This window comes from Empidonax traillii, unplaced genomic scaffold (assembly GCF_003031625.1).
Source record: "Empidonax traillii isolate 1590-97213 ecotype Southwest subspecies unplaced genomic scaffold, ASM303162v1 scaffold922:size237273, whole genome shotgun sequence".
Classification (NCBI taxonomy): Eukaryota; Metazoa; Chordata; class Aves; order Passeriformes; family Tyrannidae; genus Empidonax; species Empidonax traillii.
Genome location: NW_020956115.1, coordinates 18,270 through 34,705, shown reverse-complemented (window position 1 = coordinate 34,705; position 16,436 = coordinate 18,270). Strand labels below are relative to the sequence as shown.

The 16,436-nt window shown below is 37.5% G+C and overlaps 1 protein-coding gene across 1 annotated transcript in view; it reads right to left on the bottom strand.

The window, feature by feature from the left end:
- Positions 1 to 4,107: 4,107 nt before the first annotated feature.
- Positions 4,108 to 16,436, bottom strand: part of SMC6 (structural maintenance of chromosomes 6) — a 28,713-nt gene continuing 16,384 nt past the window's right edge. Inside the window, exons 17-25 of the mRNA XM_027902925.1 lie at positions 15,405 to 15,485; positions 13,437 to 13,607; positions 11,215 to 11,352; positions 10,321 to 10,466; positions 9,501 to 9,626; positions 8,039 to 8,144; positions 6,620 to 6,772; positions 5,751 to 5,848; positions 4,108 to 4,474 (exon numbers count right to left, since the gene is read on the bottom strand). Of these exons, the coding sequence (XP_027758726.1) occupies positions 4,366 to 4,474; positions 5,751 to 5,848; positions 6,620 to 6,772; positions 8,039 to 8,144; positions 9,501 to 9,626; positions 10,321 to 10,466; positions 11,215 to 11,352; positions 13,437 to 13,607; positions 15,405 to 15,485 (1,128 nt within the window). The 3' untranslated portion in view covers positions 4,108 to 4,365. The remainder of the gene's footprint in view (positions 4,475 to 5,750; positions 5,849 to 6,619; positions 6,773 to 8,038; positions 8,145 to 9,500; positions 9,627 to 10,320; positions 10,467 to 11,214; positions 11,353 to 13,436; positions 13,608 to 15,404; positions 15,486 to 16,436) is intronic.

Below are 16,436 nucleotides of genomic sequence, written 5' to 3'. Positions count from 1 at the left end.
CTTCTTTATCTTAATCATGAACAATCCCTCCTGGTTTACTCAGCCACCTGGTCTACTGACACCTGACAGGATGCATCTATCTCAGAGGGGGAAAAGAGCTCACAGGGCTTGTTGACAAGGCTTTAAATTAGTTTGGAAGGAGGAAAGGGAAAATACCAGGCTTGCCAGTGATGAGCCAGTGCCAAAATTTGAGGAAATGAGCACTAATGGAATCCCTCAATCTGCCACAAGAGGTGTTGGCTACAATGTACCACTCCTGAAATGTTTCTACACCAAAGCACACAGCATGAGGAATAAACAAAAAGATCTCGGAGCTTTGGCCCGGTCCCAGAGATTTGACGTCACTGGCGTAAGTGAAACCTGATGGGATGAGACCTGTGACTGGAGTGCCCTGTTGGATGGTTACGGCCTCCTTTGGAGGGATAGGCAGGACAGAGGAGGCAGAGGGGTAGCACTGTATGTAATGGAAGAGTTGGACTGTGTGGAGCTCACAGTTGGCAATGGCACAGTTGAGAGTCTCTGGGTAAGAAGCAAGGGGCAAACAAATAATATTTGAAATAAAAAAAGGTTTCATCGTGGGAGTCTCTAAAGACCTCCCAACCAGGACAGTGATGCCAATGAATTATTCTTTGAGGAACTAAGGAACAATTCCAAGTCAACTGCCCTTGTCCTTATGGACTTCTTCAACTTGCCAGAAATCAACTGGGAACATCACACTGCTGGTACAACCTGGGCCAAAAGATTCCTAAAAAACCTGGATGACAACTTTATGGAACAGGTCCTAAGAAGCCAACTTGGAAAAAGGCCCTCCTCGATCTGCTGCTTGTCAACAGAGCGGATCTCATGAGCAAAGTGGAGACTGGAGGCCTCTTGGCCACACTGACCGTGAAGTGAACCAGTTAAAAATCTCTGTTAATGGAAGGAAAAGTGCCAGCAAAACCTCAACTCTGGCCACAATGAGAGCAGACTTCAGGCTGCTCATGGAATTAGTAAGTAAAGTCCCCTGTGAGGAGGCAATTCTCAAATGCTGGAAGTCAAGCAGGTGAGGCAGAAGGCTGGTTTGGCTGAGCAGGGATCTTCCCTTGGAAATAAGGCAAAGTAGGAAGGTATATACCCAGTGGAAGCAAGGTCAAGTGACATAGGAAGAATACAGAGATTCTGCTTGACACTGTAGGGAGAAAATTTGTGCAGCCAAAGCTGAACTGGAGTTGAAGCTGCCAGAAATGTGGGGGACAATAAAAGATACTAATGGCAAAAGTCAGTGTAGAAATAGCATCAGCCTGTTACAGGATGAGGACGATCAACGCAAACAAAGACAGAGACAAGGCAGAGGTGTTTGAGGTTTTCTTTGCCTCTGTCTTCAACATGGATGATGGACCAAGGGGGTCTCACTGGCTGGGCTGGAGGACAATGACTGTGAGAATGATCAGCTCCCAGATGACCCTGAAATTGTCCAGGATCTGCTGCTCCAGCTGGATTCCTACAAATCTATGGGGCCTGATGGGATTCATCTGAGAATCCGCAAAGAGGATGCCATCACAAAACCTCTCTTGATAATTATTTTTGAGGGGTCCTGGGAATCCGGAGAGGTCTTAGCTGACAGGAAGCGGGCAAACATTGTCCCAATTTTCAAGATGGGCAAGAAGCAGGATCCCAGAAACTACAGGCCTGTCAGTCTCACTTCAGTGCCTGGTAAAATCATGGAAAAGATTACTCAGGGAGGTATTGAGAAACACCTGAAAGACAATGCAGTAATGGGCCACAGCCAGCACAGCTTCACCAGAGGAAAGCCCTGCTTGTCACACCTGATTTCCCTTTACGAAAACGTAACCCATGTAGTTGATCAAGGGAGGCCAGCTGATGTCATCATCTTGGATTTCACTAAAGCTTTTGATACAGTCTCTCACAAAATGTCCAGCACACAGCTGAATAACTGTGTGACCCAACAGGTTAACAACTGGCTCATGGGTCGGACACAAAGAGTTACAGTGAATGGGGTTACATCAGACTGGTGACCTGTCACTAGTGGGGTTCCACAGGCCTCCATCCTCCGCCCAGTTCTCTTCAACATCTTCATTAATGACTTGGGCACAGGACTCAAAGGAACACTAATTAGATTTGCCGATGACACTAAACTGGGAGGTGTTGTCGACTCCTTTGCAGACACAGAGGCCCTGAAGAGAAATTAGAGGACTGGGCAGTCACCAACCATATGAAGTTCAAAAATGGCAAGTGCCAGAACCTGCACTGAAACAGTGCAACCCTGGCTGTGTGTACAGACTGGGGAATGAGATGCTGGAAACCAGTGCCATGGGAAGGGACCTGGGGGTCCTGGTCAGTGGCCAGCTGAGTCAGCAGTGCCCTGGCAGTCAGGAGGGCCAACCGTGTCCTGAGGGGCATCAGGCAAAGCATCCCCAGCCGGTCAAGGGAGGGGATTGTCCCACTCTGCTCTGCGGCAGCCTCACCTTGAGTATTAAGTGCAAGTTTGGGTGCCACAATGTAAAAAAAGACATTAAGCTCTTAGAGAGCATCCAAAGGCTCTGGAGGGGAAGCTGTATGAGGAGCAGCTGAGGTCACTTGGTCTGTTCAGCCTGGAGGAGATGGAGGGCAGACCTCACTGCAGTTACAACTTCCTAGTGAGGGGAAGAGGAGGGGCAGGCACTGATCTCTTCTCTCTTGTGACCAGCAACAGGACTCAAGGAAACAACACGAAGCTGAGCCAGGAGAGGTTTAGGTTCTTCACCCAGAGGGTGGCTGAGCACTGGAACAGGCTCCCCAGGGAAGTGGTCACAGCTCCAAGCCTGTCTGAGTTCAAGAAGCATTTGGACAACACTCTCAGGCACATTGTGTGATTCTCAGGGCTGTCCTGTGCAGGGCCAGGAGTTGGATTCCATGATCCTGATGGGTCCCTTTCCAATTCAGCATATTTTATGATTCTATGATTCTATGAAGTGTATTTCCTTCAAGTCTTACCCAGCTTCCATATTTTAAAGAAACCTACAAATTTAATACCTGCTTGTCTAAAAACTGAATAATATTAAAGAACACACAATGCTATGCAGCAACTGAAAACAAGCTACAAAGTTGAGTTAAAACTTACACTACGATAAGGTTTTACTGAGAAACTGCTATTCAGTAAAAAACTGCAAAAACTGCAGAATATTGTTCCCTGAGAAGTCTCAATGGCTTTTATATCCCCATAACATAAAAAAAACAAAACAAAACAAAACAAAACCAAACAAACAAACAAACAAAAAAAACAACAACAAAAAAACCAGAAGAAAAAAGTATGTCTAACAGCTGAACTCTAAAAAGTGGGGTATTTTGAAGAGCTGCCAATAATTTCAAGTTCCAGGACAAAAAAAGAACAGGAGAGAAAAAAAAGTTAATTTGGGGGAATTTGAAAAATCTTGTTCTTCTTTCTCTCTCTTATACCCAATAAATGCTTGCAATATTTAAATAAATCAAGTTTAAGTGCTCTAGCATAGTCCCAGGGAAGTGTGGGACTGTAGGAAATACAGGTCTACAATGCTGTAGTAAAATTACTGTATTATTTTCCAAAATTCTTATTCTACTTTATTCCTCTATATTGGAAGGCCTTGTCTCCACAGTTTGTTCTAATACAACATCTAAAGACTTATTCTCCACCTGGAAACTCTGAGTGTGCAAGAACTCCGTTTACTGGAATTAAGAATCTAAGTTTATAAAGCCACAGCTCGCTAGGTGTTATAAGCTCATGTCCAAAGAAACTCAAACTCTTTAGGAAAAGAAATAAAAGCACTTGTTTCCACTCTCAGAGAATATACTGCAAATAAATTTTTCGCTTCTCTACTTATGAAACCATAAGTACTAATAGTTTCTCATGTTTAGCTGCTGTGGTTCCAATGGAAAATTAATGAAACACATTTTACTGCATGTATTAATTAGCAAATGTTTAAGAAATAGAGCAGAGCTAGGAAGAAACCAATATTTTTAACTTAATGCTAATGCTAAATGTGTAGAGACATTAAAACATTACCACAAGTATCAGTTCAAACTGTTTATTAAAATATTACTCAATAGTTATATAAAATATATTTCAACTTTTCCAGAAGAAAAAACAGAACAACTGATAAAAAAATTCTATTAGTTGGTAGCTAAAAATATCAACTGAACATTCAAAATTTTCTCATTATACAAACTCTGTCTATTCTTGGTCTGTGAACACACAAAGTGAATTCTTTAAAAAATAATAATAACAATACAGAAACATCTTCCTGAGAGTATGTAACAAAACATCCCCTTCTTCAGCATCAGGAAGCAATAACTTTATAAATACTATTCCACATTTGTGCTCAATAGTATGCCATATTCACAAAGAGATACTTATTGATCTTCATCACGGCCTGTCTCATTCTGGAAATTCAATTGTCTTTGGCCTCTTTCAGGTTCTTGCAAGCAGAGGATTCGAATATGGGGAATCGTAGGCAGAGAACTAAAAATAAAGTATGCATCATTTAAACAGTGTTTCTTCTCCACAAATTTTAGTATTTCCATTTGATTCTTTCCATTACATATTTTCCTTTACATAACTCCATCTTTTTAATTTGACGTCTTAAAAAACAGCAACATGGGGTGAAATTCAGGCTTTACTGAACTGATCCTGGACCCAGACTTCAGTAAAAGCTTGAGGTAAAGACAAGGACTGATTTCCGTCATGTGATTTCTAACAATCAGACTACCTTAATCAGAGAAAAGGTACTTTTACAAAAAACCTCCAAATGAAACAGTGATGGAATGCAGTTCGTATTTGCCTTACAGATCCTTACAGGCACAATATACATGTGCAATCACTCACATTATACTAAGACTGATAATCCTAAATTATTTTTCTTGAAGGTGCCTCCAGACTTCTGTTAAATTTAATATTTGCTGAAGATGCAACATGTAACAATGTAACAAAAGCAAACTGCGCTTGATTTATTACTTTTAAAAAGTAACCATACAAAAAATTCCAGTATGTTTACTAGTTTCAGAAAACCTCCACAAAAGCATTTCCACTGAAATAAAACCAGAATACTACTATCCTACTTTTTATATACTCTAGTGAGGGAAGAAAATTAAAATAAATCAACTTCATTTTGAAGACTGCTTAATTATCTTCTTCAGACTTCACTGGTTACATTGGGTTAATAGAGAGGAGTTGGCTGCACAGGGTCAGACAGTGGCTGTTCCCTTAAGCTGGGCATGGCTTTACCAGGGACTTATATGGAGGTTTTGGAGCAATTTTGAGCTACTAGATCAAAAATTCAAAACATGGTGTAAGTCATGAGTCTCTAGATCAGCAATATTAAAACCCATAAAATGAAATAAACTCAAGTGACAAACACCTTGAAAATGCTGTAGTATTAACAGAAAAAACGCGATGTCTTCTGTTAATTTTGGGAGGGGAGAGGGACATACAGGGCACTAAATGAGGAGGAGCCTGCTTGACAAAATAAAACATTTCCAATAGTTGTTTTACTTCAGATAAACTGATTCAAGTCCCACTGAATTATCATATTAACAGACATTATGTAAGGAAGAGTAAAAAAACCTATTAAATTCTGAGAACTATCAGCATTGAACTGCCTAATTGTTGATGTTCTACTGCTACAAACAGCAAAATTTATTTCTCTTCATATTTAATTTTTTCAAGTTACACTTCTTGCAAGAGAACTTAGTAGTTCCTTGTAATTCTTGTACCACGAAATTAAACACAACAGTATTACCTTATGCTTTGGGGGGTGAACAAAATGAACTGTCGATACTGCTGAAAATCAGCCCTCTCCAGAATCATATCGATGGCAATTCTTCTGTTAAGCATGTCCTAAAGACAAAAGATTTATCAGGTAGTAATACTGACCATAGTAAATACATTAGAAAACATGATTCTAGGAAAACCTACCAGAATTAATTCCTATACAGTAAAGGTTTGCTAAAGAAAAGTCTGATAATATCTAAGCTGGAGAAACATTAGGGTTAAATTCTAAAATCTACAAATTAAAGTCTGGGAAATTCTTAAACTGTACTTTTTAGTATCCATGGACAATGGAAAGTTTCTACCAGAATAATCACACACTCCTACTCACTGTTTTCCTATCAGTTTTGACATACATGTAATACTTCTTACTTTATTGCTATGCTGAGATGAAATGTATTTTAGTAGAATAATGTTTCCGCTAAAATTCTGCCTCAAAAATACCTGAAAGGATTTAAGGGCTGCATGAAACCCAAGACATTCTGGAGCTTGTTTTTATTAGGATTATTACTGTTTTTATCATGTTTTGAACACAGCCTTATGCATCAGGCTTTACTGAAAGAGATGCACAACAGGAGGCTGTTTTTAGCAGGGACTAACAAAGCTGTGCTGCTGTAACCGTTCCACATGAAACTAGGAATCTCCCTCCAAAATTCTTTATATATGAAGTATATTATCTTTTTTCTCCTCTAGTTCTGTAATTCCCAGTAAACAGGTGATTGACACAGAAGGCAAAATTAAATAATGCAGTGTCAACTCTCTGTCTCGCGGTAACAGTACAACTATTTCACTAATTTATATAAATGAGAGCAGGAGATGTAGTTTAAGTTTATAGTATACCATGTAGACATCAAATTCATCCAAGCATCTGAAAGGAGAGTCAGTGATGTTCCACAGAGACAGAATGTAACAAACTGTAGAGAAGGTACGTTCACCTCCTGATAAGGATTTCAAATCAGTAAGGGAAGCTTTCTCTTCATCTCCAAACCGAACCTTGAAATAAAAATATTGGAGCGATTTTTAGACATGAGACAGAGACTTACTAACAGAATCATAATTTTAACAGCAAACACATTATACATGAGCATATCACCTGAGAACAATTTTCTGCAAGTCACTCAACTGCCATTCTGGAATGGATGGCTCCTAACCATTTCATAACACATTTCTAGGATCACTGCAACTTCCTCTATCACAGTAAAATACAGACTGAATGACTCTGCCAGTGATTTCTTATTCAATTCTCTATTTTTGTTAGCTGTTAAACAATGGTTCATAAATGTTAACTAGTGCAGTTACATTGCAGTTAAAATCCAGTGGTTACCAGCTACAACAGAAAAGCAGGTAATTGATTTACAGTGGAATTTTAAAGGCGGAAGAGTTTCTTTACTGGAATGCATGAAACATTGAGAACAGCCCTTTGGTTCCATTGATTACGATGACATCTTGTGGCACTCCTGTAATATAAAACTTAGGCATTTTCTTGTCCTGTTAACTGCCTTACTTTTAACAAGTTCAGCAGGAAAAGAAGAATTATTTTGGAGTGGAATCTTTTTTGGGGTGGGGGAATTGTTTTCTTTTGCAATTTACCTTCCTTGACTAAATATAGATCTCTTGTCTGAGAAACATGAGACATTAGCTATTAAAAAATATATATTCTGATAAAGTCAGGTAATGACTTGATATTTTATGGACTGAGTTTGATTCTTCAAATACATGTGCTTCACCTGTTTAATTAGGACTGCAAAAACGCGTATTTATGTTGTCACTGCACAATTTTCACCTTAATTAAGTCTCCCACAGAAACAAAAGTATATAAACCCATGACTTTTTGGGATGTTATGTTAAAAAATACACAAAAAACCCCACAATATTGAAGCTTTAAGACAGTAAAATTTGTTTAAATAACAACTAGAGCCATTACACAATCACATAAATAATGGTGAACTCCCTATCAATGAAACAGGAATGAGTTATTTTGAAAGACTGACTAGGATGACTCACTAGTGAATTCTTCTCCTTGGCACAAGACAGGAATCTAAATTTATTTCCTGTAATCTAGCAACCCGTCCATTTAACATGGCAATGTTTTTTGTTCTTGCTTGTTTTCAACAGCATCCTACAGATTAGTGTATCACAATTTGGATATGGAAGAACAATTTATTCTATCCTTTGCAATACATGTCCTAGCACCTGAGACTAAAAAAATTAATAAGTAATTACATATTATGATAATTGAAGTCATATAAAATAACTTACTGTTATGGAAAGTGTCTCGTTCTTGTGATCAAAAAGTATTTTTCCAGAGCAAGCTCGAACATGCAATAATCCCTCAAAGCTGCTTTTGCATCGTATAGAAAGGATACTTAAACAAGCAAACAAACATTAAGTCAGTAAGTTTTAAAATACATGAAAAAGCAACAACAGATGTTTATCAACAATCCCACATCGTTAAATATTAAGGCCTGCTCCATTAATAACATTTTCCCCAAATCAATTATGCTCTCAAGCGGGTGACATTCAATTCTGAACATCTGCAGAGAATCACTGACACAAAGAAAGGAGGTAAGAAATCCACATGGACAGTTTTGTATTTTCTAGAATTTGTTTTAATAGACCAGAAGCTTTTTACAACATTTTTCCAGAACTCCCACTGCTTCCCTATCCAGTACTAGGACTGCACAGTAAGGAATTTACATGGCCTTTGGTAGATTCTGGGAATTAAAGAGCATCGTGTATTAATTTCTCTGCCCACCCCCTCAATTCTAGCACATTCTAGCCCAATAGACAACACATCTATAGACAGTTCCTCCAAGAAAGAACTATGGTTCTTTACCACATTGTAAGGTGTGTTGCATACTCAAACTTGGGCACTAGGACCAAGATTCAATTTGACATATGTGGGCACCGTAAGGCAAGCATCAGATTCTGCAGGTAAATCTTGTCCACTACTATCTCTGTACTTCTATCTGCAAAGGTTGGGAGATTCTCCTCATCATCACTATTTGTCAGGATCGTACTGGCACCTCCCCCAAATCCAGATCAAAAAGTACAAAAAAGCAGAGCCAACAAAGATATCCCTCAATTTCTGCTGAAGGGAATGATAAATGATGAAGTGCTGCATTGGAAAACAGACCATCAATCCTTTTAAAGGGAGGACAACACAAAAATCTTCATGGATACGTAGAGGATACTAAGGGACTGAAGCAAGAAAGAAGGGGTGCACTCCCAGTATGGAGAAGAAGCTGTCAAATTATAGAACCTGAATATCTTCAAATTTTTTCAGCACATGGCAGAGGAAAAGTGCTTGGCCCACAATGAAATTATGTGAGCTCAGCACCAGTAATTATGATCAATAAAAATGAGTGATAGTCCAGATTATTTCAATTCTTGTACGTTGTTGACATTCTATTGACCAAAACCAGCACTCAGACAGAACCGCCATGGATGAAGTCAGCCCAGCTGAGGTCTTTGGTGGGAAGCAAAATACAGCTTCCATTAACAAAATACTTTTCCAGATGTCAGTCCAGTCTTCCTCTAAACTGTCAGCAATGACAGGACTGAAACAGGGAGCAAGCTAAGGTTAAAAAGATTGTTGTGAACACTGCCCTAAAGACAGTGTGTTCTCACTGGTCTGCTCTTTAATTTTCACTCTGGAATACGGGCACATCCTTAGATGTCGGTTCATCTGAAACCTGAAATTACAGTAAAATTAACTCACCGTAGGAATTGCTGATAAGCTTTGACTCTCTCTGCCATGATTCTTTCCAGGACCCTAAAAAATTTCTTTAAATTCTTTACTTTACTGCTTGCATCCTCATATCTTTCCTTTGCGTCATGAAATTGCCTGTTTTGATTAACAGAAAGTTTAGTGAACATGCATTACGTTAAAAGTAAGCTATTGCTGTAAATGCAGAAAATCATTTTGATAATCAAAATATTCAAATGAAAACTCTTTTGCGAGGATTTATGTTAAATCTAAAAGCATTTGATGAGTCAAATAAGACACTTAGCAAACCAAAAATGGCCCAAAATTAGATCTTATTTCTATTTTTAATTCTTTTGACAATAAACTCTTGCGCCAAGGAGAATGAATGATTGGGTTCCCCATGCTAAAGAATATCTGAGGGGAGTGCTCCCTTGCAAGACACTGTATTCAAAACCTCAAGTAACTTTCTAACTTGTGCATCAGTTACTCAAATTAGAAGTACGCTTAACACTCAATGCATCACAGAACAACGGTGAGTTATGTTTGTGTAGTCATAACTGGGATACTTCTGAATATTAATAGGGTATCTAATTACTGGTAATGTCATATATCTAGTACGGATGCTGCTTAAAATCACTGAAGGGTTTTTCAGGACTCCTAAATCTATTCAGTACTGGTTGACTGCGAATCAGTACAACACATTTCCATACCTTCATACACAGCTTAAGTGCTAAAAACACACATAAATGCACAGTGAGTCACTAAGAAAGCTCTTTCTTCCTCTCTCTTTTCCATCTTACCTGAACAACTTTACACAGTTAAGATGACTTACTGTATTATTTCTTCTCTGTTTCCATGGAGACTAGTTTCTGATTTTATCTTCTCTCTCAGGCGATTCATTTCTGCATCAAGACTCTTAACAGTCCTGCTGACCTGGATGCGCTCTGGGTAGATCTGCCTGGCTTGGGCTGTTTTTTCCTAAAGTAATGTTTGAAGCTCAGTTAATAAAGTTTTTAAAAATCTGTTTAGTTCTCACAACAAATATTTTAGGCTATGGAAAAACAAGGTCTCCAGGCAAGACAACGTTTTTGTGCTGTTCCTTTGGTATTCATTACAGCAAACCCAGTTAACAATTTTACTAACAATATTTATAAATAGGTAGTAATTTCCGTGTCAAGAACTGAATCCATCTGAGATTTTTATTATTATCACAGTTATTTAGCTAATACAGACAAATAAGGAACAAAAATCACCATAATTTAATAGGACAGTCTTCCAAAAGTCTTTGTGGATGTGATTTCAGAGTTAGTTAATAAAGCTTAGCTAAGCCTTCAAAAGATCAGATATGGGGTCTGTACAATGAAAAATCGAGCATTCAAGAAGCCAGAACAGCACTATTCAATTTAACTTAAAATGCAGATTTTAAGGTTAAGTCGTTTTTATCTTTTCATTGCAAAAGACAAGAAATATTCCTAGATGGATAACCCCTAGCTTATCAGTCAAGACAGAAATGCTGTCTGGCCAGAAAGAAAGAGGCTTCAGTTCACTTACACAAAACTACTTTTACTTGATTTTGACAGTCAGGTTAGGACACAGCTGAGAGAATACTCAGTGTAGCTGAGTATTAACATGGTCTGTATGTCATACAAATGGAATAAGTTATTATTAAATTTTAGAAGGATAATGACCATCTGACTTTAATAAAGAAAAAAAAATCCACATGTACCTCTAGTTCCTTTTCTTTGGCAGCCAATAATTCTTTGTGCTTTTTGATGCAAGCCAAGTGTTCTTTCTGTCTGTCTGCATAGTGCTGCAAGTGGCGTTTACTGCTTTCCATTTCTGACTCAGCCTGGTTTAATTCATCCTGTTTGGAATAAATCATGATGAGAGCTGTTTGGGGTAGATTCCTGAGAATCTCTCCACATGTTTATGGACTTGTCACAGGTTGTTTTTACCACAGTCTAATTGATTTTGCTTTCAATAAGACTACTCCTTCTAGAGTCCAGGAGCTTTAACAGCAACTTATCAGAGAGTCTATACTCAATCCTGACAAGGACATATTAAATACATGCAATGATTTTAGGAATCATATCCGGAGGTGATGTTTTATTCTTTGAAAAAAAGTCAACCTTTCTCCTAAAAATCAAAAATATAGATTTATTTTTTACACTACATTCTACCCAGAACTTCTGATGACTGTGTAATGACATCAACCACAACTGCATTTCTGAGTGAAAATTCAGTCCTGCTATACCTGTAACATAAAGACATAGAATTATAGAATAGTTAAGCTTGAAAAAGACCTTTAAAATCATGAAGTCAAACCATCAACTCAGCACCACCAGCATAAATACCACTAAACCATGTCCTCCAGTGCAATTTCCATACATTTTTGAATGCTTCCAGGGGGTGACTCCACCACCTGCCTGGGCATGAAAAATTTTTTCCTATTATCTAATCTAAACCTCCCCTTGTGCAATTTGAGGCCATTTTCTCTCATACTGTCACTTGTTATCTGGGAGAAGGGACCGAGACTCACTTCGCTACAACCTCCTTTTAGGTAGCTGTAGAGTGGTAAAGTCCACTCAAGCCTCATTTTCTCCAGGCTAAACAATCCCCGTTCCCTCAGCTGCTCCTCACAGGAACTGTGCTCCAGACCCTTCACCAGCAACATCTATACTATATAAGTGTTGATACTGTTGAAGTGATATATCTTCCAGAGAAGCAAAGAGGTACAAAGAATGACAAATTAACACATAATTTTCTTCCTCATCCCTGCCCACTAGATGGCTTAACAACCAAAAAGAAAAAAAAAACAAACCAAACAAAAAACTCCAATAAAAACCACCCCAGAAACCCCAAAACAACAAACAAGAAAACCAAACACCAACAACAGTAACAGATGCTCTTACTTTTTTCAAATCCTACCTTGAAGCCACAACTTGCTACATGTCAACAGGTTATTAAACAATTGCAGAACACTTAACACATCTTCTCCCTTTCAAGAATTTTGGAGCTGCCTTCTTTTGTGTTCAGTCTTCCAAATAACAAGCAATAATAATGTTCTCATATTCTGAATAGATCTATTCTCTTTCCTTACACATTTTCTTTTAAAATAGCTCATATCTACAGAAATTCCATACTAGATACATTAGAACATATTTATTAATTGCTTTCCTGACCTGTTTCCTTCCTCTTTTTGTTTGCCCTTGCTTTTTTAATTTGGGTTGACTACATAGTAATATACATTTTCAGTGAGAAATGTAAGAGATTAGGATAATGATCCTTCTAAGTTTTTCCTTATTCCATCCTTCTACAAATTTACAATACTGTAAACGTGATGGATTCTTATTTCTGTTTTTCATTTTCAAACCATTACTCCTTGCCAATACCACATTTTGCATGCCAACACTCTGCTATTCATCTCAAGTCTTGGTATTTCTCCGCCTTTTACATGTGCCTTCTGTAGTCTTGAATAATTAAAACTATGTATTGGTACCTTCTGGTATTATGCAACCTCATAAAATAACACCCAGTTCATACAGAACTTCAAATGCTGTTTTGAGAAATAAACAGTTATGAACATTCTTAGCCAAGGCTTCCTAGAAAGAAACAAGCCAAAACAACAAATATGATGCACAAAAAAAAAGGAAAGTCGAGGAAACTATTTTTCCTTTTCACTCCATGACTAAAGATACCTGGAAATGAACTCTCTTTGAACATAAACCACTACAGCAACTACACTTAACAACCAACACCACCTTCAAACTACTGCCAAGATTATTTCTCAACGTGCTTTAAATGCAATGCTTTTCCATTTTATAGGCAGACCTTAAGTGTATCAGGAAGCAGCACAATCTTTTCTTCTGCTTCACCTCTTCTATAACCTCATTCTCTTTGCCACACAAATGGAACAAATTAAAAAGCATAATATGAAATTACTAATACCCTAATTGGGCCAGCAACTTCTTCTACTTCTTGAATTTTTTCTTTCACTTCTTTTAATCTTTTTTCAGCTTCCAGGAGAATATTTTTCTGGTTTTCCATTTTTCTGCTTTGTAGTTGCATGTCTTCCTTTACAGATTCCATCTTAGCCTTATTTTCTTCAGCTTCATTTTGCTGTCAAAATATAATAAAGTGAGGAACGATAAAAGGAAACATACATTTGTAAATTACTGTACCAGCTTTTAATTTTACTATCAGGGTAGAATATTACATGAAGTACTCTAAGATTCTAATATGAACATGAGCCACTCAGTGTAATTGTCATGACAGCCTAAAAGAAGAGACTGACACATCTTGTAGGAGACCACTAAATCAAACTGTAAAATAAAAACGGAATTTCATAATTATCTGATCGAAAACTAAAAAGGACTTTATTTGGGAATTGTGATGAAAAAAATGAAAAGAACAAGGAAACTTCCTTCAGGATCCATGACAGAATACAAACACACAGTATACAAAGGAACAGAGGAAGAGTAAGCGGATTGTTGTTGTTCCCTAGAAAACTAGACTATTCCTAAGGAATTATCATCATACATACTTTCTGATTCACAAAGACAAATATTGCAAAACCTGGGAAAAAAAAAAGTAAATGAAACCTTGTATTGCTAAGAGTCTTCTTCACAATCAAACAATTGTGAAATCAAGGAAGCAATGAAGATCAATACCAAGTGAGGAGCAATTAATCCTTAGTAGTGGTCAGAAAGCACAGAAAACACAGAAACAAAAATCCAAGAAAGGAATGAGGAGAAGCAAATACATAAGTCTAACAACTGCATAGGACCATTAACAGAAATCAACTGTAAAAACATTGATGTTGAACAAGCAAGTGTTCAGTGATCTTTTAAGAGGAAGATATCCTCCTACAAAAAGGTAATAAACTATCTTCCATCTCATCAAATAATATACTTAAAAAAACAAACAAACAAACAAACAGAATTAGATTATCTGGAAAAGAGAAACTCTATAAGAGCTTTCAGAATCTGTACTGATCCCTTACTTTTTGAATAAATTTTGAAATGTTTACTTACATGCACATGTGTGCATTCACACTGAAAGACAGACTACCGAAAAAAAGTGTGAGTTCGTGCCAACACCACATGTGATTAAAGAAAAAATCTGGTCAACTTAGACTCTTGTTGATCCCAGATGAAACAGTGGGGAAAACGCCATGGAATTTATCTGAAACAACTGCAGTCAGGATCACTATTAGCAGCATAATTCTCAGAATTTAAATCTTGGCCATCTAATACGTCAGCATATTACAGAGTAACAGCTCAAATTCACAGCCACCAATATACAAATCACAACAGATCATCAAACATTTATCTCTATTCTTAAACTACTATGCACACATTTTAAGAACACATTGATAACAATAAGAACTCTGAAGGAACCATCATCCTACCATGCACTTCTCTAGGGCACTACATGAATTTGAAATTTGTGCATGGTGAAGCTACAGCAAAGGAAGAACCTGTGGGTTCAGGGCAGAGCAGCTGTGCTGTGGCACTCACTAATTATGCTCCAGGGTAGCCTTTACCTATGCTTTGATGATGCCACTTCTGACCTTCAAACCTACAGTGTCACTTCTCCCTAACCAGAGTCTTACAGCACTGCAGGTCTGGAATGAGGAAAAAAAAGGCAGAAGTAGAAGAAGAAAAGGAAGAAGGGGAAGAAGAAGAGAGAATGGAAAGTGCGAGATCAAAGAGAAGGACAGAAAAAAAGAAGGAAAAAATATTTTAAAAAATCACCAAAAAAAAAAAAATCACTCCATTTACAGAAATGTTTACAATTACGACAAGTGTTACGTTCTTGACTATTCATCCAACTTTGCTTATTTCAGAACACTGCCAACATTAAAATACATAATTTCATGTGCTGATTAGACATAATTTGATTATCTCTTCTTACTAAGATACAGATGTCCACTGACTGGTGTTCTTCCATATTTTCAAGGTCTACTATTTCTGCATTTGCTGTTCTTATTTTTATCTGGAAAAAAAAAAAAAAACAAACACATCCTTTAGCTTAACTAAAGAGAAAAGTTCATATTTGTTCATTTAAGTTATCACAGAAAATACTTGATTTTTTAGTTTCATTAGTGACTAACAAAAGGAACTCTTCACGCCTACCTGTGGAATTCATTTTCATAAGATATAACTTGTTCTGAAAGTCATGTGCACTTTAAATCATTATTTTATTTGGATTTAACATGACAATTGAATAAAATACATTTTGTTTTTTCTTCAAATATTTATCTTCAGCATTTCAGTCCCCATGCCAGGTTTTTTGTTGCTTCTTTTTTGTAATTTACTGAATATAACCTTATATAGCATGTATTAGCTTACACTGCCTACCTGGAGCATCATTGGCCACCACAAATATATATCACAGAATAACAGAACATGCTGAGTGGAAAGGACCCACAAGGATCATCGAGTGCAATCTTTAGCTCTGCACAGGACCATCCCCAAGAGTCACACCATGTGCCTGAGAGTATTGTAAAAATGTTTCTTGAACGCTGTCATGCTTGGTGCTGTGGCCCCTTCCCTGGGGAGCCTGTTCCAGAACCCAATATCCTACCTAGGAGTACCACAAGAAAGAATATCCTACCTAGGAATAACACAAAAAGGAAGCTAACAGTTTTAAAATGGTTTTAAAGAAATTACAATTAAGAAAACTTAAAGATGTGACATGTCCCAGCATACCAAAATGGGATAAGAGTATATGAAGAGCATGACAACAAGAAAGATTCTGGGAATGAAGAGGTAAGCCTCAACAGAAATAAAGGAGAGAGAAGGATTATATGATACAAGTGTCTGTACTGTGCACTATTAGTGTCAAAACAAGCAATAGAAATTTGTGAGATTTAGCACACAGGGGAAGAAAGATATCAAACAGAAACAACAGCACGTGTTAGGACTGATGACCTATCATTCTGTC